This window comes from Pteronotus mesoamericanus, unplaced genomic scaffold (assembly GCF_021234165.1).
Source record: "Pteronotus mesoamericanus isolate MK-2021 breed Mesoamerican mustached bat unplaced genomic scaffold, CSHL_Meso_final contig_169, whole genome shotgun sequence".
Taxonomy (NCBI): Eukaryota; Metazoa; Chordata; class Mammalia; order Chiroptera; family Mormoopidae; genus Pteronotus; species Pteronotus mesoamericanus.
In genome coordinates, this window is record NW_026555068.1 from 14,234,336 (window position 1) to 14,262,268 (window position 27,933).

Genomic DNA, 27,933 nt, shown 5'->3' on the forward strand with positions numbered 1-27,933 from the left:
TGTTCCAAGAACATCAAAGGAGCTGAAGTCTACCAGGGGAGGTGGCAGAGCAAAGATGAAAGTGCCCAGGCTCAGGTTGGACTGCCTCGGTTTGAAACTCCCACTACTTAAACTTCAGCAAGTTAACCTCTCCATACCTCATTTTTTCCATCTGTAAAATGGAGACAATAATCCTGCAGGGTTCAGTGTTAGGTGCAATTCTTATTGTACCTTAGCATCCTTCCTACAGTTGGTTTCTTAGTTACTGATGGAAACTTCATATTGCTCCAGGTCCAGGAGGCAGGGGCAGGCCACCTTTTCGGCAAAGGGTGAGACAGTGGTATTTTCAACCTTGCTGGCCAGATGGTCTCAGCTGCCACTGTTCGACTCTGCCATTGCAGCATCAAAGCAGCAGAAAGGACATGCAAACAAACGAGCATGGTAGCTGTGTCCCAGGAAGACTTTATATATAAGAACAAATTTAATTTCACATAATTTTCATGCTATGAAGTACAGGTTTCCCCTGCTATCCTGAAGTACAGCAATCCTGTGACCTGCCATAAACTAAAATTGCAGTGAACGAAGAGTATACCCACTTTCCAAAAATTCCATTACGCCACTTTGCTTTTATGAAAGACCTGCTGTCACGTAGTAAGAGCTTTTTTGTAAAAGCCAAAATCTCCAGATATTTTTCAGTCCGCCAAAACAGGTACTAATGTAGGTCTTCTGTAAAAGCAAAGTAGCATAATGTGGACTTTGAGAAAGCAAAGCACACCTATATTATTCTCTCTTAATTTTTTCTAACCATTAAAAAATGTAAAATCCATACGTAGTTCATAGGCCATACAAAACCAGCAGTGGGCCTGATTTAGCCCATGGGAGGTTGTTTGCCAATGCTTGCTCTGGATTAACAAGTTTATGAGCTGTGGAAGCTTTGTGGGGGCAAAGAATTTGAAATACAGGTTCACGATACAGAAGAAGAAAGAGGAAACTTGTAAGTATAATTTTTAAGAAGGATGTTTAAGGTTGTCATTTATTTATTAACACTAAACGATGTGCAAGGCATTTTTGGAATCACAAAGTTGGACTCAACAATGAAAAAGTCAGTGCCTGCTCTCAAGGAATTTCTATTTCTCCACAGTAGCTTAGGTTGGTAAAGTCTCCCTTCAAAATACAATCTACTCACCTAGGCTTCTGCAGCACTTAGAGGCATATGCATACAAGAGGCCGGTAGTTCTGGCAACCTCACCTACAGTCTCCGCCAAACATATGGTGGGTTCTCTTGACTGCCCTGTTTCCTCCTGTCCCCAATTTTACAAGGAGCCCCGCTCCTGTCTGCCAAGTCATTCTGTTTTGTGTGATCACTGGGGATAAGCTTCATGATGAGGTACTGAACTGAGCAAGGCAACCAATCACATATTTTTAAAATGACCATAAACTAGTCTTCAACAACACGATCTCCCTTTTGATAGATAACATGTTAGTGATTCCTATGGTTTTTCATTTCCATCCAGGGGGAAATTTGTCCCTATGAGGCAGGACAAGCAGGTCTATTTTTAAGCAAAAAAAAGAAAAAAAGACACTTCAGAAGATTTTTTCACAGCAAATGTTTTGAAGTATTTTATCCAAAAAAACACAAAACAGACAAAATACAGTGCTCTGGTATACACCTCAGTTGGTTTAAAGATTGTGGATCTGAAATAATACAACAGAAACCCAATATGTCAAAGTACAAAGCAAAAAAATTAACATAGCTGATGGTTAAAAAAAGGCTTTTTTGGTTAATAATAAATAATAAACCTTAATATCATTATAGTATATAGTATATTATTCATAAAAAATAAAAAACTGACAAAAATAAATTAATATTGTCAATTTTCTGAAGTACTAAATGTCATTTGTTCCTTAAGCATTGTCCTTGCTGAAATTAGCTTTCCTGAACCCCTTACAGACAACAGAACTCAACAAAAGTCAAAAGGTAGAAAACAGAATTCCTGATGTTTAATTTCCTCTCATCAGAAAAGGCATGACTAACAGTCAGCAAACTCCAATAGAAGGTCTATTTAATATGAGGTATATCAAACTGGATGGGAGAGCTGAGACTCAACAGAGCAATTAAAATGAGTTCAGAGGAGAGGGAGGTCAGCGAGAGGAAGGGCTAGGAGGTTCCAACACTTGTTTCCCCCACAAAAACAACAAAGACAACACATAAACAACTACAAACCAACAAAAGTAGGGGAAGCTCTGGATAATAATGAAGCACCAAAAACCCCGCAGAGCTCCCAGACCAAGGACGGAGCACAGAAAAGCACAAGAAATATTTTGGCTGCATCGCCTCGTCTCTGGTCCAGAGCAGCTTGGCCCAAGGAGGGATCCCCGTAGAGAAATTCACCCTGTGGGGAAAAGGTGGGGAGAAGCCCAGCACATCACGCTGCAGCCTTTGCTACTGAGGACCCCCTGCTGACGGAGCTGCCCAGAGGACCTGCCACTCCATCCCTTCCTTGGGGCTGGCCCCGTCACTGAGATGAGACCTGTGCCCAACACTCAAGCTGTCTCGGAGTTGCTGCTGTGCGCACTCTCTGAGATCGGGGTCCACCGCGCCTTGCTGTGCAGGTCTGCTGTTGCTCTGCAACCTGCCCCTGGGCCCTAACATGTGGCCTTTCATTTGTTTGGGTTTTTGTTTATTAAATTTATTGGGCTGACATTGGTTAATAAAATATATATAGGTTTCAAGTGCACATTTCTACCGCACCTCATCTGTATATTCTGCTGTTTGCCATTCAAACTCACAGTGGGTAAAGTGGGACAAATACACGGTGATGCATCCTGTGGCTTTAATGGGCCTCCAGCAGGGATGTGCTGCTGCTATTGAGACTAACCGAGGTGGGCGGGGAGGGTGGCCAAGGCTGGGACTCTGACTCACCATCCCCGGGCTGTGCTGGCACTGTACTCTGCCTCCTGGGTCCAAGCCACCACTGTACGCTGTCATCCCAGGACCTGCGCGGCCGCTGCTTCTAGCTCTTCCTCTGCCCCGGCCCACCCAAGTAGCTGCGATGGGCTCCAGACACCCAGATCCTGGCTCCAAAGACCTGCGTATGCCCACACCTTAGACATCAGTGCTGATGATGCTGCAGGTGTACCTGTGCTCAAGGACCCAGGCACTGTGGTAGCTCCAAGTGCAGCTGATCCAAGAACTCCATTCCCCACTGCTCTTTGAGCCAGCATGCCAGACCAAGTGCCAAAAAGGATGCTCTTGGCTATAACTTTCTTCCCCGGGCAAATAAAAGGAGAAAAGGAGGACCCCAGCAGCATTCCCTCTGGGGATCCCCGAAAGCCCAAGCACCCACTGCCACCACAGGATCTCTGAAGCCTTGGCCACAGCCTGCCCCAATGTTGACCTCCGGTAACAGAGCTACAAGAAGACTGGACCACTGTGCTCTCCTATGAACCGAGGACGTTGCAATCCGCCCCGCTGGTGCCCTCACAGCCACCTTTAGGTGAATGTCTTTCCCAGTGAAGCCAGGCTGAAAAGGGTGGACGTGACTGCTCCCTCAAACGCACACATCAACGCAAAACCATCAGGAAAGTGCAAAAGCCAGAAAAGTGACACCCCAAAACAAACGGTAATTTTCAAGTAACTGACCCCCAACAATGAATCTGTGAATTACCTTAAAAAGAATTCAAAATAATCATTTTAAGGGAGTTCAGTGAGATTCAAGGGAGCACAGATAAACAACTCAATGAACTCCGGAAAACAATGCATGAACAAAGCAAGACATTCAACAAACATATAAAAACCATTTAAAAAAACCCCGGAAATTCTAGAATTGTGGAATGAACAAAATGGAAAAAATAAAATGCAATAGAGAGCTTCACCATCAGGATAAATCAGACAGAAGATGAAATCTATATGAAACTGAAGACAGATCTCTTAATATTGTCTAGAGTATAGAAAAGAAATTAGAATGAAAATGAATAAAGAAAACGCACATGAATTATGAGACACCATCATGTGGAACAATACTGTCAACTCTCCATATCCACAGGTTCTACATACACAAATTCAACCAGCTGGCTTAAAATAGGCTGTTACAAGTCTAAGATGTATTAGGAAAGCCTCATGGTAATCAAAAAGCAAAAATCTATAATAGATACACAAATGATAAAAAGAAAGGAACCAAATATACCACTACAAAAAAACCCCAACACCATGAACTCATGAAAAGAACTACAAAACAACCAAAAAACAGTAAGAGATGAGTTCTTACCTATCAAATATTACTGTAAATGTAAATGGCTTAAATTCTCCAATTAAGACTATAGAGTGGTGGAGTGGACATTCAAACAAGACCTAATTATATGCTGCCTATAAGAGACTAACTTAAGCTTTAAGGACACTCATAGGCCAAAAGTGAAGAGATGGAAAAAGATATTCCATGCAAATGGAAAACAAGATAACAGGGGTAGCTATACTTATATCAAACAAAATAGACTTAAAAGCTGTTAACAAGAGACAAAGGTCATTATAAAACAATAAAGAGGTAAATTCATCAAGAGCATGTAACGATTGTAAATATATATGTACCCAGTATCAGAACACCTAAATATATTAAACAATTAACAGATCTGAAGACAGAAACAGACAGTACAACAGAAGAGGACTTCAACACCCCACTTTCAGTAAGAGACACAACATCACCATACAGAAAATCAGTAAGGAAATAATAGACTCGAATGACACTTTCAACCGAATAAACCTAACAGACATAAACAGAATATTCTATCCAACAGCAGCAGAATGCATATTCTTCTCAAGCACACAGAGAACAAAGGAAGTCTCAACAAATTTAAGACTGACATCATAACAAGTAACTTTTCTAACCACAATGGTATGAAACCAGAAGTCAGTAAGTGGAAGAAAGCTGAAAACTTCACAAATATGTAGAAATTAAACAATACCCACCTGAGGAACCAATGAATCAAAGAAAATCAAAAGGGAACTCAAAAAATATCTTAAAACAAAAATTGTATATATACATACACACAATCATATATTATTCAGCCATAAAAAAAGAAAATCCCACAATTTGGGACAATGTAGATGAACATGAAGGGCTAAATGAAATAAGCCAGATGGAGACAGACAAATACTGACTGTATGGTCACTTGTATGTGGAACCTTAAAAAAAAAAGAAGCCAATGTCATAGAAACATAGAATAAAATGGTAGTTGCCAAGCAGCAAGGATGCAGAAGAATGGGATGATGTAAGACAAAAGGTATGAATTTCCAGTCACAAAAAGAGTAAGTTCTGAGGCTCTAAAGTACAACAAGGTGACTGCTTAATTGTACAGTATTATATAATTGGAAGATTCTGAGTAGACTTTAAACATTCTCACCACCAAAAAAAAAAAAAAAAGTAACAATATGAAGTCATCTGTGTTAACTATCTTGATCTTGGTAATCATTTTACTACAATGGGTATCAAAGGATATCGAATGACCACATTTACACTTTAAATATGTAATCTGACAATTATTTCTGCATATAGCCTTAAAAAATGTTAGGACAGCCAAACATCACCAGATAAAATATTTGGTTGAGCCAAAGGATACTGGGAGCTTATAATGTTGGTCTTAACAATAAATACAAAATGAGCTTATTGGTACCTGGGTACTTGGCATACAGAAAAATAGGCAAAGAAATTAACAACCTGACTTAAAAAGAAGAGGAGGGTAGTATATTTCTTTGAGATTCTCAGATTTTCCTCTTGCAATTTCAGCTATTGATGAGCAACTCTGGAAGCTGTGAGAGATAATTAGTTTTGCCATGGCATGAACTTGAATTCTGTAGTAATGTGGCTACAAGGAAAAATCACCTAAGGAGTATGCCAAGGGGACCTCCTGGCCCGCACATTTCAGCAGTGATTTGCTATCCTCTACTCCTCTGCCCTGGCACAGTAAGGATTTGAAGGAAATTCTTTTAAAACTTTCAGGAATACTAAATTATATGGTGATACTTGGGACTTAGAAAAATCTCAGCATATAGTCACTTCACCTGAAGGGTTTACTGTAAAAACCTAAAACAACTTCCTGTTTTACAATAATCCGTATCAGCCTAAGGACACCATATACCCCACCTCTGTGCCTTCTGTTATCTGCTTGTTATTCTTCATTATGCTGATTTGCAACTACTACCCAAGAGAAGAAATTCATTCTTTCAAGAAGCCTACAACCCTGTATATTCTCATATCAAGAAAAATAATTACTCTTTTCCTGTGCATCAGGGCTGAAAAACCTCCATAAAATTCATTTGATTATATCACATAAATCATTTAAATAAAGTCGCATCACAATTATTATTAGAAAGTAAAAGCAGCAAAAATGTCAATGACATTGTTCCATGGAAAAGGACCAATGCCAATGAAATTGTTCATAAAAACTGTAAGGGAAAATTCAATTCTGATAATACGCATTTTCAGCTTCTAAATAGTTTTACTTTCTCAACTCTGTGAACACTTTTCTTTTTTTAGAACTAGTCAAGAATTAACTAGTCAGCAATTTATTGGCCACCCGCTACATAAAATCAGTTTTTAGTAATGAAAACATAAGATCAGGTAGAAAGCATTACTGGACTTTATTAACCTCACAATGTTGAATACAAATGCAAAATTCAGTAGTGATCTTTAAATTTACTTCAAAGCATGGTCTCTTAGATTTAAGAATTAGGGCAGGTATATGCCACAAGGAGGAAGGGAATCAAAAAGCCAAGCCCCCAAACCCCACTGAGTTTACCTGTGTATTATAAAATCTGAGGTACAGCCCTTAGATTCCTTTAAATGGTACTGTCTTCTGATTTTCCATTAAAAGCGTTGGTACTGAATTTTTAATGAGACCCTATAATCTTCACAAGTCTTCCAATTATGAATTGAAAAGAAACACAGATATGTGTACCAAGTACTTTATGAAATTTAACATATAGCTGGACTTCACATATAAACTTCAAAAATCAATAGGACTATAATATTCTTAAAACCCAAAGGCTAGATAAGGTCCGCCTTCCAATCTTTTCTACATTTTAAGAAATAATTTGATCTAATGATGTTAATATAGAAATACATTATACATATTCTAACATCAATAAGAAATGACATTCAAAGAAGAGCCAATAAACCTTTGCATTTAAAACCAAAAGGAACACATCTTGGACATCTTAAATTATAAAACCTGGTTCTAAGCAGGAACTATTACGGTGTAACAAATACTGCTCATATAAAAGTGCTGGTGACAATTCAATATGTCTTCTCCACAGAATCTGTTCATATATATGTATCTAGAGCTGTAATAAGATTTTATGTTTAAGGTGCTTAAATTTTGCACTGCAGTAAGTATTCATATGCTGCTTCTCCGTAGCAACTCCAGTCAATGATCCAGGGGCAAAAAGGCAAAAATACTGTTATTTTCTAGAATGTGGCATTTGTGGAGGTGGAGTGCCCTCTATTGGTAATGACGAGGACACACTCATCAGCTGTCCTGCATGCATTTTCTCATTAATTCGGAGTTCACATCCATCCTGAAGCATTCGGACGGCTATGCGGGCAATGTTCTTAGAGTCATCAAGACCACTGTGAGGCCGCCCATCATAATCCATCCCTAGTTTTTCAAGCATTATTGTCAGTTTGGTTTGGCTTCGAGGAACCTGAAAAATAAAACACATAGTAAATAAGTCTTTAGTAAGTAACTGTAGAAAAATAAGAAACTGTAAATTAACAATAATAACTAAATAAAGTTAAGTAAAGAGCAAATTTTTCTGGTTAATTAAAGCAAATAACTAACTCAAAGCTCCAGGGCTTTAGTGTTGCTTATGAAAATATTTATCAACAAATGGAATCCTCAAGACATCTAAAAAATTTGGAGTTTTGTAATATAACTAACCATTTATGAAAGGAAGCATGTTGTTCTTCTAAATCGAAGCTCTACCATTTAACACAAACTAAGTCTTTTTTGTATGCTATTTTTCTGTAATGTATTATTTTACTTGACTGACTCCTTAGAGACACAAAAATATTTCACATTTCTAGATGAAAGATAATGAAGATCCAAAATGAAAGACAATGTCATGTGGTATTTTTCAACCTATTTAAATACCAGCTCCATTTTAATAAATATAAAAATCTCCCCAAATTTCACTTTTGAGAACCACTATTCTATCTTCAGTATATCCTTACTAGAATGAAGATTTCTTAAGTTTTACATTCTGGCCCTGGCTGCTGTGGCTCAGGGGACTGAGCATCAGCCTGTGAACCAAGAGGTCACCAGTTCAATTCCCTGTCAAGGCACATGCCTGGGTCATGGGCCAGATCCCCAGCTGGCGGCATGCGGGAGGCACCCAACCAATGTTTCTCTCATACATTGATGTTCTTCTCCCTCCTTTCCCCTCTTTCTAAAAATAAATAAATAAAATCTTTTTTTAAAAGGGTTTACATTCTGTAGTTTGAACAGCTGTATCACCTACATATCTTAGAACTTCAGCTTCTTCCTCTTTACAATGAGAATAATGGCTGCACTATTTACTCACTGGGTTATGAGGAGAATCACAAAGCAAAGGATATAAAAGAATATACTTCTAAAAATAACTCTTCCAGGAGCATGTGAGACCTTGCTCTCTGGCATTGTCATCAGTTTGCCTCAAACAAACTAAAAAACTCAAAAAATATATAAATAAAAATAACTTTCCAACACATTAAAGGACTTAAGTGAAACAGACTGTTTCTAGAAATATACAACCTACCAAAACTGAATCATGAAGAAAACATAAAATCTAAACAGACTTACAATAAGAAAGGAAGACTGAATCAGTAATCAAAAACATCCTCCAAAGAAAAGCCCAGAACCAGTTGGCATCACTGGTGAATTCCAAAAAACATTTAAAGAAGAATTAACATCAATCCTTCTCAAACTCTTATAAAAACTGAATAGAAAGGAAGACTTCCTAACTGATTCAATGAGATCAGCATTACCCTGATACCAAAATCAGACAAAGATGCCACAAGAAAACTACAGACTAATATCCCTTATGATTACCTATGCAAAAATTCTCAATAGTACTAGCAAACTGAATTCAGTAGCACATTAAATGATTTATATAACAGAATGTTCTTGTAAACCAAAAGGTCGCAGGTTCAATTCCTGGTCAGGGCACATGCCTGGGATGTGGGTGTGCATGTAAGAGGAGGCTGACTGCTGTTTCTCTCTCAAATTGGTACTTCCCTCCCTTCCCATCTCTCTAAAATCAGTAAGCATGTCCTTGGGTGAAGATTAAGAAAAGCGGTATATACGTACCATAGAATACTACTTGGCCTTAAAAAGGAAATTCTCAAACAATGGAATATTATTTAGCCTTACAGAGGAAATACATTCTGACAAAATGCTTCATGTATTGTATGAACCCTAAAGACTTTAAGCTAAGTGAAATAAGCCAGTCACAAAAGAACAAATACAGCAATTTGATAGACTCAGAAAGTAGAATGGTGGTTGCCAGAAGCTGGAGAGAGGGGGCAAGGGGACTCGCTGTTTAATGAGAACAAAGGCTTAGTTCCGGGAGATGGATGAGTTCTGGAGATGGACGGCGGTGACAGCCATGAGTTTAAAACTGTTGAAACGAGGCAATGGAGGTTCATTGCACCTTCTTACTTTTGAGTGTGTCTCTAAGTTTTCATAACTTGTTTTTTAAAGAAAGCAGTTTTCTTTTTCTTTTTTATTTTAGAGAGGGGTAAGGAGGAAGAAGAAGAGGGAGAGAAACATCGATGTGAGAGAGAAAAGAAACATCAATTGGTTGCCAACCAGGGAGCAAACCCATAACCTAGGCACGTGCTCTGACTGGGAATCAAAATGGGGACCTTTTGGTTTGCAGGACAATGCCCAACCAACTGAGCCACACCAGCCAGGCAAGAGAGCATTTTTCATAGTGTGTTTAAGAAATCAAAAATGAGTAAAAAAAATAAATCCAAAAAAAAGAAAAAAATATTTACCAAATCTAATCAAAGGACCGGTATCAAAAATAAAGATCTATAAACCAACTAACTACAAAAGGAAAAACTACCCAATTTTCTAAGAATGGGTAGAAAATTTAAATAGGGACTCCATAAAAGAAATCCAAATGGCTAGTAATCGTAAGAGAAGCTCAATCTCATGAGTAATTAGGCAAATGCAAACTAGAACCTCTCTGTAAGAGACATTCATCAGATTTACAAACAGTTTAAATGTCTGCTCATACCAGATGGTGGCAAAGACATGGAGCAACCGTCAATTCACACATTCTGCAGGTGAGAGCACACACTGACACAACCCCTCGGGAGACCTGTCTGCGCTATCTAGCGATGTCGACGGTGCGCATGTCCTACAACCCACCAATCGCACTCCGAGGTTTAGACCCTGGAGAAACGAGTGCACAGAGGCACCAGCACACACGCACAAGAAGGCTTACAGCAGCACTGTTCTTAAAGTCTCAAACTGGAATGCACCCAAGTGACCAAGTAGACCAGATAACCTCGGGTATATTCACACAATGGAAATCTACACAGCAATAAAATAAATGAGCTACAGCTATATACACAGCATAGATACATCTCAAACATAAAGTTGCAGGAAAAAAAGCAAAATAAACAAAACAGCCCGTATCATGCTAATTATGTTCAAAATAGGCAAAACCTATCTATATAAGGATAAACATAAATATTGAAGCTACACCAAAAAGCAAGAAAGATTCCCATTAAAAGTATGGATTATGGGGACTCTGGGAGGAAGGAAGGGGATTGAATGAGTGGAAATTACAAGGGATTTCACTTTAAAACAATCTGTCAAACTCCACTCTTCTGTATTCATAGTTCTCAGTTTTAAGAAATGTTAAACCCACAAAGAAAAGTTTTCCAAAAAACTTTTCTCTTGAACCTACTTTAGGATGCACTTCACCAAAATTAAGTAGTAAAGGAAGAAAGATGGCACAAGATCTAACACATGACAGCGAAGAAAAGGAAATCTCCTAGGTGATTTTAGAAGCCTGAATAGCAAATAGTTCTGATCAGAACAGGATTAAAGGCTCCAGGTATTCCTCAGAGGAAAAAAAACAAAAACAAAAACTGACAGACTACCTGAACAGCTCTGAGTACAGATACTGAGATGTGATTTACAGTTTGAATGGAAAGGAACAGGATAAGAACACTGAAGAAGTCAATTATTAATTCTGAGGGGAGGCCGTGAACACTCTCCATCCCTGTAGGATCGTGTACACCGGATGATGATTTAATTGTAGAGGTAATGTGAAGATGCAGGGGGGAGAAGGGCACGCAGGAATGGTGGTTTGTCAAGAGCCAAACCTTCAACTTCCACTGCAGGACCTTATGAGATCTCAAACTGAAATTCAAGAAATAGCATAAACATGTAATTTAGAAATATTAAGGTAAACATTAGAAGAAATAGCCTTAAAAAGTTGAAAGCATTTGCTTCAGGAGAACATAAACCAGAATTGGTGAAGGCCATGGGGGAAGACTGCCAATTAGTATAAGCTCTGCAAAGATATTTTAAAAATTTACAATGCACACATATTAAGTTTGATAACATTCAAGTTCAGTGGAGATTAATTGTCCTATAAACAATCCACAAATTGAATAGTTCTGCAGTTTCAAACCTGTTATTGAAGATCAAGTTAACCTACTTAAGAAACAGGTTAAATGAGAAAAACAGCTTATCTTTCTAAACTCAGGTGAACATAACTAGTTTGGAATCTGAGAAGTAACAATTACATGGTGTTTTTCTGCGAAAGTGGATCACAACTTAATGTGCATGCAAAATATAACAAATGTATCAAGAGCATAAGAGTATAATCAACAAAATATAGAAATTTTACCTTGTAAAAGTTTCCATATGACTTTCGAATATTGATCCACTTTTTAGCGAAAGGAGGATATTTGAGCCTGCTGAGCTGGCATTGAATGTTCAGGAACTTACTCATATCCCAAGAACTTATAAATCAAAAACAGGAAAAAAATGGATTAAAATAAATGCTATACTATTCTTATAAATGAGTATTTTAAGTCATTCAATTTTTTATTTAAACATGTCCCTTTTCTCAAACAGCAAGCTTAAAAAATTAAAATCTCTTCCTCTAAAAATACTGATTCAAAAATAAGCTTTAAATAACAAAAAATAAATTGGATATATTAATTTTTTCCCACAAACTAATTCTTATTAGGCTCATCTCAATTACTTCTGTGGTTCTGATTATCTGGGCAAACCTCTACCTTGTTGAGTATTGTTTCATAATTCTAAAATAACTCTGCTAAGCTTATTTTAATGCCAAGTTTATCATATCAAGAAGTTCATTAAAGGTATATTTGGAAATAAACCAAAAGTTTAATAAAATACATGAAAGAAACAAAAGGAACTAGTATCAAGTAGTTAGAATACAATTTGTTCTGCTACAGTATTTGTTTCTATAACACCAATCAACCTATGTCATTTAATAGGATAATACGGACTGTATAATGGGGAAATTGTGTTGGTTCCACATATGGACTTTCCTAGCCAAAGGGAGTCAGAATAATAGCAATCAAACTTACAACCTTCAGCAGCAAAGAAAAAAGCTCTCAAATAGCTACTGTAGTGGCAACAGGGCAGTAGTTGATTTGAGTTAAAATTGAAGTGTCTTTTAAGAAAATTAAAAACAACTGCCTGTCCCCAGGATGCTGCTGCTTCCATGCGTCTGTAATATCCTCTGAGGCAACTTTCACCCACCCTGAGATGCTTGCCTGGGCTGTCTGAACTATATCCGAACCAATACTGTTGTCCCATTACAAAATTGCACTGGTTTCGAATGGTCTGTCTCAGAGTGTGAGATTTTTACCGAATGCCACATACTGTTTTACACCAAAAGTACCTCTATACTTTAGCAGGAATATTGCTCATTTGTGTTTGAAATCAACATGAGATTTCTAAAGAGGTCCATCAATATTTTCCCAAATGTCCATTTTTAAACACAATTACAATTGTGATTAAATTCAATGCTCTTTCCCTATTGTGCATGAGGGTCTCTAAATCCTTGATGTAGGTGACATCATAGCTGCAGTGTACAAACTGTTCATAGTATGAAAAAGAAGTTGATTAGGACTCTCTTCCTGACCCTTAACAGCATTATGGGAGACGAGCTACCTTGGCACAATGCTTGTTTTGATGTTTCTCATCTTTCCCCTTAGTCTTTCATTTCCCAAATGCTCTCTAAGCACCCATTTTGAACTCAGCACTGCAGGAAGCATTATATGAAAGACTTCCAGTAACAAAAGTCTCTGCTCTAAAAGGATTTTTATCTCTTTGCACAAATGTCTTACCATACATGAAGTTTAGACATCAGAATATTTAGTCAAATGCCATCATGAATGATACATGTCAGAGAAGCTATTTTATGACTTCAAGGGAAAAAAATCCAATGTGAATTGTAGTGTCCAGAGTAAAGCATGAGATGGGCTTTGAAGCAGTCGAGCAAGAGAGCCTTCCAGAAGAGAGGAAGGCATGAGTAAATACATACAGGAGAAGCCGTGTGATTCACAGGCCAGCCTGGCTGCAGTGAAAGAATAGTGGCAGGTAGCTTAGGCTACACAAGTTGGGTTAGATTAGTTGAGGGGATCCCAAAAGCAAGACTGAAGAGTTTGGACTTTTCTGAGAATGTAAGTGTCCTGATGAAAACAGAGTTTTAATTTTACATATTAATATTTATCTTTCTCTAGTCTTCCAGTCCTGGATTAGACTGCTATCATTGCTTTCTTCCTTTGATACCTAGGATTCAAATTTAACTAAGAACAAGAATACAAAAGGAAAAATACTGTCTCTTTTAATAAATAATATTTTTTGTGGTTATTCTAAAAGGTAAATGAGGACATCTTTAATATTAACAAGTAGATAAAAAGAGAGTTTTCCTACTTACCCATCTGTTAATATGCAATACTTATACTTTGTTCCTAATTCCTTTAATTTCATCCAGTCAATTACTTTTTTCAGTACCTGAGGGAAGGTATCAGCTCTGTCTACCTGATCCTGGGGATATAAATAAAATATATAAAAATCAGTAGGTACATGTAGTCCTACTAAATACCCAGACACAAACATTGGCTGGAAAGCAACAGGAAAAGAAAGTCTTATCTATGATGTTTTAAATTCTTCATGGTTTCCTTGGCTGAGATACATCTTACGATTCATTAAGGCTATTAAAAAATTGTTTAGAGCCGAGTATTAGGGACTGCTTTCAAGTGTGGCACATAATCCCCCCAAAGTCAAGATTCAGGATCATCCCCGATGGTTCTCCTTTTGCAGGCCTCGACCCAGTGCCCTACCAATAAAAGGAAATCTCGTTCTGCTGAAAGCCACAGCCCTCTGTAGTCATCTCTCTAATCTTCAAAGCTCACACCTTTCTACCACAGACTACATACAACTGCTAAACTGATCTTCTTCAAATGTAAATCATATCCAAACTTAAAATCCTTTCAAACACTCCCCAAGCTTTTAGTATTAAAAAAACATGCACGCATCTTCATGAGCTGGCTCGCCTCAGCCTACGATTCTAGCCTGAGTTATGACCATGTGCCTTGAACCATCCCAAGCTACTTCCGGCTCTGCCGTCCACACCTGAAATGCCCAGGCATTCTTTTCCACCTATTGACCTATCGTGACTCAGCCCAGTTCACCAACGTGAGAAATTTTTCCCAGGACAGCCCTGTCCCAGGAAGCCGTTTTTTCAGATGCCTATGATATATCACGATGAAACACTGAATGACTTCTCAGCCTTCCTCATCACATTGGGATCACTGGTTTATTCTGTGTCCTCCTGAACATGGATTGTTAACCAACTTGGAGAGACTGACTTGACCATCTTTGTATCCTTAGTACCTTGGCAAATATCATAGCAGGCGCTCAAATATTTGTTGAGAGAGTGAACGAACGAATAAATTAATTAATAAAGGAACTAAATAAATGAACAACGGGCCTGCCACATTAGAATACAACCAAAAATCAGAGACCTAAAAAATTAAACTATACTGCATATAAAGTCAGGTTGAGAACAGATTTTAAAACCTTAGCTCTAAGTTCAGCACAGTAACAACACTTGTTTTATGAACATTCCAGGCAAACGAACCTTTAGATTCATCACTACAGCTCCTTAAGAGGAAAAGCTGAGAAAAATTTTACTAGATGTAAAATTTCCTTTTATATTTCTTAAAAATTTCACTATGAAAGATCTTTACAAAGCAAGCAAAGTATTGTATTAACTTAAATTGTTTACAGCACTAATTTGTTAAAACTATGAAATAAATCACTAATTTCAAAACTTCTTTCAAACTCCTGAAAAAGGAACGTTAAGATTTTAACCTGAGTAATTCCAGTTAGATTGATGCAGAAATCAGAAAGCTGTGTGTTAATCTCTGGTCTCACATACTGCTGAAACGTATCCTCCTACAAGGGAAAGACAGCAAGTTAACACATTTCCTATGACTTAAGGTAGGTGGCACATGATACATGACAAATTCAGCCACGCGAGACTATAATTCCACAAGTGTTCATGGCACAAAACTTGTACAGCTTTAACAACTGAAGGGTAACTCCCTACTCCCAAAGCACTCTGATTTTTCCCCCTTATAATCCATTTTAATTAAGACAGCTCTTTGATAAATTCTCCAGAAGCACTCTTGATTCTTTAATTAAAAAAATGTTTCAAAGTTTAAAAAATTTTACAGAAAATCAAGTGTCTGTCTGCAAGTAGGCCGGCAAACAAAGTTTAAACAAGCATTTTCCTGAGCAGCAAAATGGTAAAAATTTTGTTTATGTTTTGAAACTGTAAAGCTTATTAAAAGCAACCTCTACTTCCAGATTCTAAAAGGCCTTCAAATAATAATAAATTAGTTCAAAGACCAGTCTTTGGTTATAATAAATTAGCTCCAGATCACTGCTCTCATTTACTCCCGAATAGTCCTTCTTATTATATTAAAATTCCATTAAACTGAATTCTAAATAGTCAATATTTGACTGTATGATATCTATGTATGCATCTATGATACCTAGTAGTTTAAAGGATGATAATGGTTTTTTTTCTGTTTGTTTCAGCAGTTTTGAACCTCTTCCAGAACCTTCCTGGCTTGCCTTTTCATGCTCACAGGATCGCTGTGATCTCAGCACAGCCAGTACTGTCATCTTCAGGCTCAGATCTCCTAGCACTTTTACCTCCGGGTCTATTGCCTCCCCAAACCAGGTCACGCTAAGTCACTTGTTAAAAATTAAGGACCATTTCAAAGCCTAAAGATGTATAGGCAGAAACTGTTAATACTAGGTAGACAGGGAGAAAAAGACAAATACTCTTTGTGGTAGATTAAAAAATTAAGAAACTAAAGTTAAAAAAAGAAAAGTAAAATTTTTCTAAGAATAATTATTTTTACACTATAGTGTATTAGGCAAGATGAATTATAAATATTTACTAACAATTGTAAAAGAGCAAAAGTAAAGAAGAGCAAAGAACATCTGCACTTTAAAACTTAGATGCTCCTGTCGTGGCCAGCTGGCTCCACTGGTGGGAGCACCACCCCATACACCAAAAGGCGGAGGGTTTGATCCCAGGCGGTGTGTGTTCAGGAAACAACCTAAGGTGTGTTCAGGCGACAACCAATCGATATTTTCTCACATTGATGTTTCTCTCTCTCCCACCCCTTCCCCTCTCTCTAAAATCAATAAACTTATCCTTGGGTGAGGAGAAAAAGTTTTTTTTAAACTTAGATCCTCTTTACTTACAAGACATACTGCAAAAGAAAAAAAATTCTACTTAATTGAATTTCATAAATCAGTGAAGTCTATCTTCTAAGTATCGGTATTTTGTTTCATAATTTTAAACAAAAATCTTTCAAAAATATGCTTCAACTTCACTTATCATTACATGCAGGTGATACTAAGTGTAACACTGATAAAATTTTGCTATTTAATACTTTTAGTAGAATGATGCTATAGAGAGGTACGCATTCATTGGCCAAATGTTTAATTAATACTTCAATAGCTTACATAGTTAAAATGTGAGGAGAATTATTAGAAAACAGAGTAGGTAAGAGGTATCAGAAACACTGGGTGTGTGGCAGAGTCTACGCTACACTATTAAACAGGTAACCCAGTCAGGCTTTATTTAGGTTAGAGGACAGGGATGAAAGGCATTAGCAGCAAACCCTCTGGAAGAAAGGAATTACATAAAGCCTGGGAGGTGACGGGGACGGAGCACGTGTGGTGTTTCCTGAGAAACAGCAAGCATGTCAATATGGCACAATCCGAGGCAGCAAGAAGACAGATCATACAAGAAATATGACTTTTGCTGAGTTAGTTGGGGGGGCCACTGAAGGGTTATGAGCAGAGAAATGAAATGGTCTGACCTACATTTTATAAGAATCATCTGGACACTATGCTGAGAACTGGCTGTGGGGGACAGGGACAGAGACACAAAAACAGAAACCAGTTAGCTGGTGAATGGAGGAAATCCAACAAGAACTGACTGGGACTCCATTCTGGTTATATTCTGAAAGCAGAACCAACAGGAGTCGCTGTTGGTCTAGATGCGTGATATGAGAGAAACGTAAGTATCGAGGATGATACCAAGGTTCTGAACTGAGCAATTAGACAGAGCTGCCATCACTCAAGCCAGGGTAGGCTGAAGATAAAATGGGTAATTCACGGTGAATTCAATATGAAACTTGTTAAGATGTCTGTTTAGATGTCTAAGAAAGATGTTAAGTAAGGAGTCTAGATTTGGAACAGAGGTCCAGATTGGACATATGTATTTATTTGGGAGTCATCAGTATGCAGCTTCTAAAGCTAAGGAACAAGATGATAGATGAAATCATTAAAGAAGAGGACCTGCACTGGAACTTGGGGCATCCAATATTAGGAAGCGGGGAAGAAAAGAAGGAACCAGAAAGGCAGTTGCAAAAGGTAATATAGTGAAGCTGGAGAAAAATCAAGAGAATGAGGTGTCCTGGCAGTCAGTCACAAAGAAAGTCTTTCAAGAAGGGCGTGGTTAGCTTTACCAGGATGTAGGTAAAGGTCAAGGGTGACAATGACTACTAATATTAGTGTAGGGATAGGATTGAATACATTATTTAAACCTACAGTGGTGTGGGTTTAAGAGAGAATGGGAAGAAAACAGACAGAAATATATATAACTTTTTCAAAGAAATTTGCCATAGAGAAACAAAGAAATAGGGTAGCTGGCAGGGAAGTGGGATCAAGTGAAGGTTTTTTATATTGTGAAAAACTACAACATCCCTGCATATGATGGGGACAATATAGAAGAAAAGCAATAAATCATTAATGTCTAAATGAGGGAGAAGAATTGCGAGGACAATGTCCTGAGTAAGATAGAAAGTAGGATCTAGTGAGATATGGAAGATTATCTGCCTTCATAGTTCATTTTTCCTTTTGACTTATTTACGTTTAATGCGCTTTGGACATGTAAATTAAATAAATAGGGTGATTAAAAATATAACTAAATGAGGCTCTGAAGAACACTAAAAAAATTTTAAAAACCTATGCATTTTAATGTATAAAGCCTTTTTATATTTACTTCCAATTTGTTGGGAGTAACTTTGGATAAAGAGATGTTATGATACATCCTCACTCAGATGTTACAAGACAGAGAGTATTGTTTTGGAGAATTCCCGGTGACTTCTTGAACTAGCGGCTTGACAACTAGTACCTAAAGCATATATATATATATATATATACACACACACACACACACACACACACACACACACATTTTACAGTATATAATACTGTAAAACGGCCAGTTTTAAGTTGAAAGGTGATTTTTTTAGACATCAAAGCACACATTAGTCTGTAGTGGTGGTTCTCAACCCTGATTGTGTATCAACTGAGAAGCTTTTCAAACCTGCTGATGTCAGGGGCCCCAGCACAGAACAACTGACCCAGAATCTCTGGGATGAGGGCCAGGCATCAGCATTTTTGTCCCGACAACCCAGGAGGTTCTGATGTCCAGCCAGATATGTGTTCTAAGCAAACAGAAAAAAAAAAACCCACTATAATTTTAGCTACTGGAAAAGGAGAAAAGCAGACTCTGAAATTACTTTATTACAGCTTGTCTATCAATCAAGCGGACATAAAGCACACGGCAAGGACAAAAAGCCTACTTCAGAATTCTCATTCTCTCTGAACCTGCAGCTGAGATCCTCTGCCTTATTTATTAACCAGCCCCAGGAGAGCTGCTGCTGAAAATAAAATTAAAATACAACAATTCACTTACTATTTCTAAGGTATGAGTATTCAGTAAAACGACAGGAAATTCAATTATTTCATGTAAGAACTCAGGTGGGTTACCCTCTTCACAAGTGGCTTCAAAGTCAATAATACAAATGTAGTCATAGTAACTGTCGGCACAGTTGTCCTCTTTCAACATCAGCTTCTGCTTCTTATAATAGTTTTTCAGCCTCTTCTTTAGTACATCCTTTACACCTCTAGGGAAAATAATAAAATTAACTCTTAGGTGCATTTCATAGCCAAGAACCTGAACTCTTACCTGCTGTCACTGGCAGTCACAGCATAATTTAGCAAATGTTAGCTAAAATGAATGTAAAGGAAACAAGACTCAAAGCTAATTGAGCAAAGTACTAATTAAAATACCACGTTTGATAGAGAATTACTATTTTCCTTCACAAGTAACTTTTCATTTTTGTGGTACATAAGGGCATTGTCTGCAATGTACACCATACACCACCTACACAGCTGCATTGCTTTGAAGACTCAGATGACACACATGACCCAAAAACTGAAATCAATAGTGAATTATTCTATTGGCGACATGTGAAAATTCAGATAAATTAAACATTTTTAATTAATAGAAAAATTTCCCTGGTTGTTCTAAGTAGGTAACAGTGGCTGATAAAGGTGGTCATGTTCTTCAAACAGCATCTATTTCTTCAAAAAAAATTGAGAGCAACAACCAGTGCTCAGACTTCCTTCAGGACTTATTTGGCTGAGTCCGATAATGCCTTGCAAATACAAATGGTGGTAAAAGTAACATCTTATTAATTTATGTGTAGTGACAAGTATGGCATTTTGGTCACAGCACCGATTAGTGACTATTAAAAAAAATATATTTGCAATCTTTTGTTTTCCTTTCTAAACTACCATTGAAAGGCAATCCTATCCATAAAAATACTGATGATTAACCAGTAGTTAGTTGTTTTAAGACAAAATGTCTTAATATATTTATTTGCTTGAGATTTTCAAAATTACCAAAACCTAGCAAGGAAACCCCATAAGTCTTTTTCATATTAAGCTATTGTGAGTGTCCTCTGTGTCACGTGACAGCTTTGAATTCCTCTTAGTTTCTTTCTTTTTTTGGAGAAACCATGTTTTACTAAAAGGTTGCCTGTAAACCTACGGGCAGTACAAATGTTTAACAAGTTGCTCCTGAAACTTGTGTCTTTTACATCTCCCTGTCCCTCCACAATCAAACCATCACCATTTCTGCCAATGCCAACTCAGAAAAACATTCAGACTCTGGGTCTCCTTAATTCTCTCTGGTATGGTTCCCATTAGCTTCCTGGACTATGGTAAATGCCTCCACTATCACAACCTTCCTATTCCTTCTTTACGGTACTTGAGAACTAAGCACTAGTGCCAAGTTCCTGCGGAAAATACCTTCAGTGCCTCCCTTCTGCTTACAAAGTAAAACGTAAGACTTTAGACTCTAGTTCTTTCACAACTTAGCTATGACCTATCATTTCAGTGTAATCTTCAGAAGCTCCCACTCCCCATGGAACATCACATACTACAGACAAAACATGCTACAAGTCATTGCCTGAATATGTGGTATACTTTCATGTTCTACAACTTTGGGTGCACAACAGCTTAAGAAAAAGAAAAATCATGTAGCAAGAAACATATAAACAGAAATTAGGAGTTTTGAGTTCTTTCTGCCTGTAATAGAGCTGTTTGGCACATCAATTCAAATGCTACCCTGAATCCCCAAGAGAGTTCTCTCGTGTATTCTCATGCTGTACATGGCCAGCTTGTATAGCACTGGTCACTCTGCATTGTGATTATTTGTCCGTGTATTTTCCCAAAAGACCATGAGTTTTACAAAGTGGGGAATAGATCTGTTCTACCTTTACAACTGTAATGCCTAGTGTAGTGCTTAGAATTCAGTGAGTGCTTGTTGAATAAATGTATAAATATACATCTAGATCTCTAGTTCTCATGCAAATCAGGAGTAAGCAATTGTTCTTCACACCTAGGAAGGACAAAAATTTTGCTCAGAAAAGCCACAGGCTACAGGTTGTTATCTTCATAATAGAAAGAGTTAAGGGAAAATGAAGTAAAAATTTTCTTCACAAATTAAGATGTAGACAAACTAAAAGAAAAAATACATGTGTACTCTTTTAAAAAGTAGTAAAAACTCTATTTTAAAGGAAAGAGCAATAATCCTTAACAGAGAAGAAGGATTCAGGGATAGCTAAAAACAATAACAGTTTTCATCTATTGTATGTAGTCAATTTTTTTTTTTTGATGCCCAGAAGTTCTATTGCCCATCAACAATCTTCATGTTTTTCTGGATTCCAAAGGTCATTCCTGTCCCACATCCCAAGTGAAAAAAATTTGTTTTGCAAAAAAAGAACTAATAAAATCTTAAGTATGTATTCATCTGACTAAAGACACACACACACAGAGTTGAGTAAGCTGCACTGAACTCTCATTCCATATACAGTTAAACATAATGCATACTATTATTCTGCATATTTTTAGAAACCAAAACAGGGAAAAAATACTTTATGATAGGTAAATGACTTTTTAAAATAATCTGGTTTCAAAGAAACCTTCCTTATAAAATGCGAATGGACAAAAGAAAACATTCAATGTCATTAATAAAATATTATCCTGCAACCAAAGGAGCAACTAAAAAAATTTAAAACATAATTAACATAGTAAGATAGATATTCCTTTACATTGCTGGTATACTCAAAAAATTAAGAGACTTTGACTCCTCAGTCCTAGTCTATCATGTAACAGACTGAGAGAAAAAATATCAGAGCTGCACACAAAGATTCATGTACAAGACTGTAAGTTACAGTTGTTATTTGAATTGATAATAATGGTTATTTCTTGATGGTTAGATTATAGATTATTTTAATTTTTTCAGTGTTTTCAAGATTTTCTAGGATGAGCATGTACTACTTTTATAATTTTAAAAAAAGTTATTTTTATTTACCTGGTTTCAAGTTTGAATTCTGAAAGTTTAGCTCTGAGTTCTTCCTTACTCATTCTATTAATACAACCATTTGTAATAGCAATCTCTTTGTAAACTGGGTCACTGAAATCACTTGAATTGGAGGTAATGAATTTAGATCCTTTTGTTTCTTGACCATCAAATCTACATCGCTGCTTTTTCTACCAAAAAAAGAAAAAGAAAAAGTTTAAAATTAGTACAAAGATCTTAATGAATCAAACTCCTGAGGACGGCATCTCTTTGTGCTCCATGTTCAATGAAAAATGCCTGTGGTCACTACTGGAGGGAAGGCAGGATAGGAAGAGATGTGTTTCCAATACAACGGACCCTGTTCTCTTCTGAGTCAAGAAGTTCCTTGTAACAATGAAGCTATGTAAAAAGAGCACTGATATTGAGAGTCACAGCCACTTCAATACAGAGCCACAGCTGACCATTTACCAGCAGCATGACCTTGGGTAGTTCTAATTAACCTCTGATCTTCCACTTGCTTATCTATAGAGCAAACCATAATTGTCTCAAATGGCATAAGGTTATTATAAGTGTTAAATGAGATTATGTATAGCAGGCTCCTAATACCATATCCACCATGGCTATTAATGTTAATAAATGATAATTTTACTTGTTACCACCAGACAAGAGATCTTCTGATGAACAGTACTCTACAATTTACAAACTACTTTTAAATGAATCTTTACAACATTATGCATGTATAAATAAGTGACTTCTTGAGAATTTTTTCACCTGACTTCCTTTCACAAAGCTAACAAATTGCCAAATATAAAAATAAAATGAACTAGTAATCTAGTTCAAAATTTCCTAGTACTCTAGGCAAAGAAAATATATTCAGTTTCAAACACACAATTTCCAAAAGTCAAATATAACAATTATTCACAATAACTGTATTACTATGTTATAAACCTTTTCTCTTTTCTGAAATCAAAATGTGTTTAAAAAAAAAAGACTTAATTTTAATCATTCCACACGTAGTCCCAATATACTAAGATGCTGCTTCAAAGATTCATTTATAAGTTAATTATTTTCCACATGCAATGTTACAAATATTAGGGATGTTCCAGTTTTCAAAAATACTTTGGTACTTGCTATTAATCTATATTAAAACTTGTTAACTTAGTCATAACTTACCACATTGTCCCATGTGATTTAATTATAGATTAAGGGGGATAACCAGGAAAAGGCCACAGTCCCTGACTCAGAACTGATCATGAAGGTTCAGGGACTATTTCTCACTATAAGTTCTCAATTTAATTCAACATACATTTACTAGAAATGTAATGCTAGGTCCTGTGTGCTAGAATACTCAAGAATTTCTCCCATATCATCTGAAGAAGGGGCCAGCAATTCTAACATGCAAATTGTCCATAATAACTAGTCTCTCCCTCCTTCTCTCCCTCTCTCTCTCTCATGCTTCCCCACACCATCCCCCACCTTCCTTCCCTCAAGGCTTATACCTTTGCGCTCTCTCTCTCTTCTAAGCTCTCAAGGCCCTTCCTTTGCCTGTGCAATTTGTATCCTGAGCCCACACAGCCCCGCTGGCTCACTTTTTGTACCTCTATGATTTTCTAAATAAACTTTCACCTGTATTTGGAAAGAAAATATTATACTGAAGTTTATTACACTGACCTTTGACTAAAATTAATAACTGTTTCAATAACATTAAATTATGATAACTGGTTATTTTATCATTAGAATTTCATCAGGCTAATTTATCTTGTCTGTAAATAATGTTTAATTTTTTAACTTCATCTTCAGGCAGGTTGAAATTTAGGTGAACAATGAGTAATAGTTTGTCTATCAAAACTGATGTCTTGGTTAATTTAAGTAAGTTTTCTTTTTGGCAAAATCCTCTCTCTGATTCACTTACTTAATTCTTATCTAAAACAGAACCTATATAAGTTACCCGCAAGTTAATACTTAGGCCTCTTCTAGATATATGCTATCAAGCATGATTTCTATAAATATCTGCTTCCTCTCCTGGGTCCAACGTGAGCCCTCTTCCTTCAGTGAATTTCAGGGCACTGTCAAGATCTGGAACTCAGTGATCAATGTCTTCTCTCAAATTTCACGCCTACACTAATGCCGGCCAAAGAAGGGTGCTTAAGTAGACCCACTAAGGAGCAAGAAAAAAAAAATTAAAAACGCTACGCAGATTATTAATCTACAAAAACACAAAATCTGTTTACTAAATAATGCAGAGACAGACAACTGCATCCTCCCCAATATCCACCTATCGCATGTCACACACACTCCTGGCCACATAATGAAGAAGTACGACAGATTACACAGTATCTGTGTAGTACTGTGTAATCAGTATTTCAGAGGGAGAGTAATATTCACCCTCACAGTACTGAGACATTTTGCAATTTCCATGAATCCAAGTGGTTGTATGGTTTATACTATCCCAAATAACCGAATCTTTATATTACGTAGAGTGACCACAGAAATCTTTTATACTTAACACAAGTTCACCCTGATCATGTGGCAAAGCACTGAAATGTTGTTGAATTTAAAGTAACATATTTTCTTTTACAAAAAGATAGGTATTCCAAAATTGATGTCCTTTATTGTAATAAGAAAGGAATTGATAGCTTGATCCTTAGAGGTTTGTTTAATGAACACAATTTGTTGTTTCATGATGGAATATGCTTTAACAAATAAATTAGTAACTGCGTATGAAAAGAAAATGTTCCTATGTGCAAGAACATTTGAAAATAGATATTTTGGAACTATTTCCATTATTTTATTGCCCCCAAAATTGTGCATTATCTAATTTAAAAAAAAATTCTGCATCTGCACACACACACGAACTTAACTGCAGAATTTAACTTAACATTCTTCTGAAGGAAGAATTCTGATGGAATTTAAACCTACTTTTAAAAAATATATAAATGCAACATGTATTTGACAAATATAACTAATATTAGGGATATTAGGGTAAAATTAAGTAATTTACTTAGCTAAGTTTCAACAACAAAAAAAAAACTTTGCTTAATTGAGAATTTTAGAAAACTGTTATCATTTATTAAGAGTACTCAACAGATTTTTAACAAATACGGCAGTCACTAAAACCAGTCTGGAGCACAGACCCGGGCTTTAAGTCGCCATATCTTAAAGTTTGAAGACTCGAATATAATGAAGTATATATTCAGCTGCACTTCTCTTATTAAAAAAAACCTTTAAAAAATATTCTTAAACTGACTTACATGATGATATTGACAGGACCACAGACTGAGAGGGAAATGAGGTGGAAAAAGAATGGCTCTTTAGAGACTGAGGGACAAGGAAGGCCTCTTTTGAAGATCTTATCTAAGAAAGAATGAGATAACTATGCAAAAACCCACGGGAAGAGCAGGCAGGGCAAAGGGAGCACACAAAGACCCTGGGAGAAGGCAAAGCAGCCGGGTGCACTGCGAGCAAAAGGGAAGCGCCGTGGCTGTTGCAGTTCGCTGTGCGCACCGGCGCCCGGTCCCCTGGGAAGCTAACCGGCGACTAAGGAGGGTGCACCCCAGTAAGAACCGTGCTATTTAAAAAGATTATTCCAGTTGCTTGTTCCAGACTTGGAGAATTTACCTGTAGATGGAAGCAGCATTAGCTAGGGAGCCTCTTACATTAGTTTATCAAAAGAAAATGACCAATTTTAATATTAGGTTATTTACAATCCTCCGCGCTGGTCAAAATAACTATATTCATTAAGTAGGATAAATAAATAAGCTCTTAAGTCCGTTTTTTTTTTTTACAATTTTGTGACTGACTAAAATCTACCAGTAAACCGATGAAATCATTTAGAAAATTAGTCATGTCTGAGGCAGTGTTAAGCGGGCAAAAGTCAGGGACGAAGCTCCAACTAAAAAAAACCTAATCACCTTTTGTTAAGGCTGGAAGACATGGGCTTAAAGGTCATAAGTGACATACACAAAGTGCGATTTAAAAAAAAAATTTAAAAAGCCTACCAATTACCGGTAAGGCAGGCAGAATGACTATGGCAACACCGTGCAGAGAATGGCTGTATCAGAATTCCCACTCAGAACTCAAAAAACCACCGTTCACATACTTCTCTCGACTGTTTCCTCTCATCTAGAAAGTAATCAGGGCCACAGAGGGCTCTGTGACAACCACCCGGAGTAAAGGCTCCCGGAGCTGGGGACAGAAAAACCGGTCGCGGCCGGGGTCAAAGGGCGCGCAGGCTGCGATTTCGCCCGACCCCTGGAAGACGGGGGCGCGCTGGCATCTGGAGCCGAGGGCCCCGACGGCGGGGCGCGGGCTGTCTCCTCACCTCGGGATGCGGATGCTGCGGCTCCTCCCCAGCCTCGGACCGCGGCGATTCCTGCCGCGCGGGAATCACGGCCTCGCCGCCAGGCTGTATGTTTTGCTCATCCTCCATGCCGGGTGTCACGAAAAAAAGAGTACAGCCGGAGCCCGACAATCGCTCACTCTCACTCGGTCAAGCTCTAAAACCTCGCCTTTCTCCGTCAAAAAATTACCGGCTCGCGTTCCCGCGGCCTCAGTCACACAAACTGGAGCAGACACCTCCCACTTCCGGGAGCGTGTGGCGTCCACACGCCGCGCAGGCGCAGTCAGTCAAAGCGCACGGAACGCCAAAGCTTGTACCGACGCTGGCGGGAGGAAGAAGGGAGGGAGGTGCCCGCGGGTGAAAAATAGGCTGACCAATCCCTACGCGGAGGCGGCGCGGGTTTCCATTGAAGTTACTCAGGAGTCTAGACTCCAGTCTTTAGAGGGTAACACCCGAATAAATGATCCCATTGACGTTTTCTGAGAAGGAAAACGAGGAGTACCACATTAAGAAATGAATTTTAACCATAGCAAATAACAAAACAATCAAGACATCCTCTGCTGGACAAGAAGGAAAAATGAGTCTGTGGGTCTGGACTTACTAAAAACTGAGCATAACTTGTGAAACTGTTTTCAGACCATGGATAATTGGCAGTTCTGGACTGTTGTACCTGCCAGAAAAGAAACAAGATGACCCCTCTTCATCCTGGCTTTCCGCCTAGAAGTAATTTCCAGTCTGAGGTACAGGGAAGAGGAACTCAGAGACCGAGGGAAACTGAGAAGAAAGGTGTCATTGAGTTTTGAAGGCTGGGATTGAAGTTTAGGGGGTTTGTGGAGGCCAAGTTGGTTGGGCTTTATGAGGCGGAATTCATGACTAAAGAGCTTCAGAAATCCACCTAGGAGTACCCTTGAATCTTTAGCAGAATAAAGATCAGTGCATATGTCATTGGAAACAACACAAGGCCTGGAAAGAACAGTTATTGGGGAACAGTAAGCCAAACAATTCTCGGAGCTCACCCAAGACTAGGAATTGAGTTCCTGCAGCCAGAGTGGAGAGAATACTATTGAATACGTCTAATTCCCTCTAAAAGGCTACGACAAGATGCAGGACTCAACAACATTAAATTCAATATATTATGCATCCAGTCAAAAATAATAGACATGCCAAGGAATAGGAAGATAAATTATACAATTGATAGAAACATCCAGAAAGGACAATAATGATGGCATTAATAGGTACTTAAGGCTTAAGGACTTAAAGATAGCAGGAGAGAAACTGAAGAGATTTTTAAAAATAAAAAGCAAGAAGAATTTCTGGAAAAGAAGAATGT

At 37.6% G+C, this 27,933-nt stretch overlaps 1 protein-coding gene across 1 annotated transcript; it reads right to left on the reverse strand.

Moving 5' to 3' along the window:
- Positions 1-6,629: 6,629 nt before the first annotated feature.
- ERI1 (exoribonuclease 1) lies at positions 6,630-26,830 on the reverse strand. The gene is made up of 7 exons (XM_054565797.1): positions 26,586-26,830; positions 22,277-22,455; positions 19,310-19,520; positions 15,391-15,474; positions 13,952-14,061; positions 11,882-11,996; positions 6,630-7,675 (listed from the first exon to the last, which is right to left on the reverse strand). Exons 1-7 carry the CDS (start codon positions 26,691-26,693, stop codon positions 7,433-7,435), a joined length of 1,050 nt encoding a protein of 349 aa, XP_054421772.1. The 5' UTR covers positions 26,694-26,830; the 3' UTR covers positions 6,630-7,432.
- Positions 26,831-27,933: the final 1,103 nt, after the last annotated feature.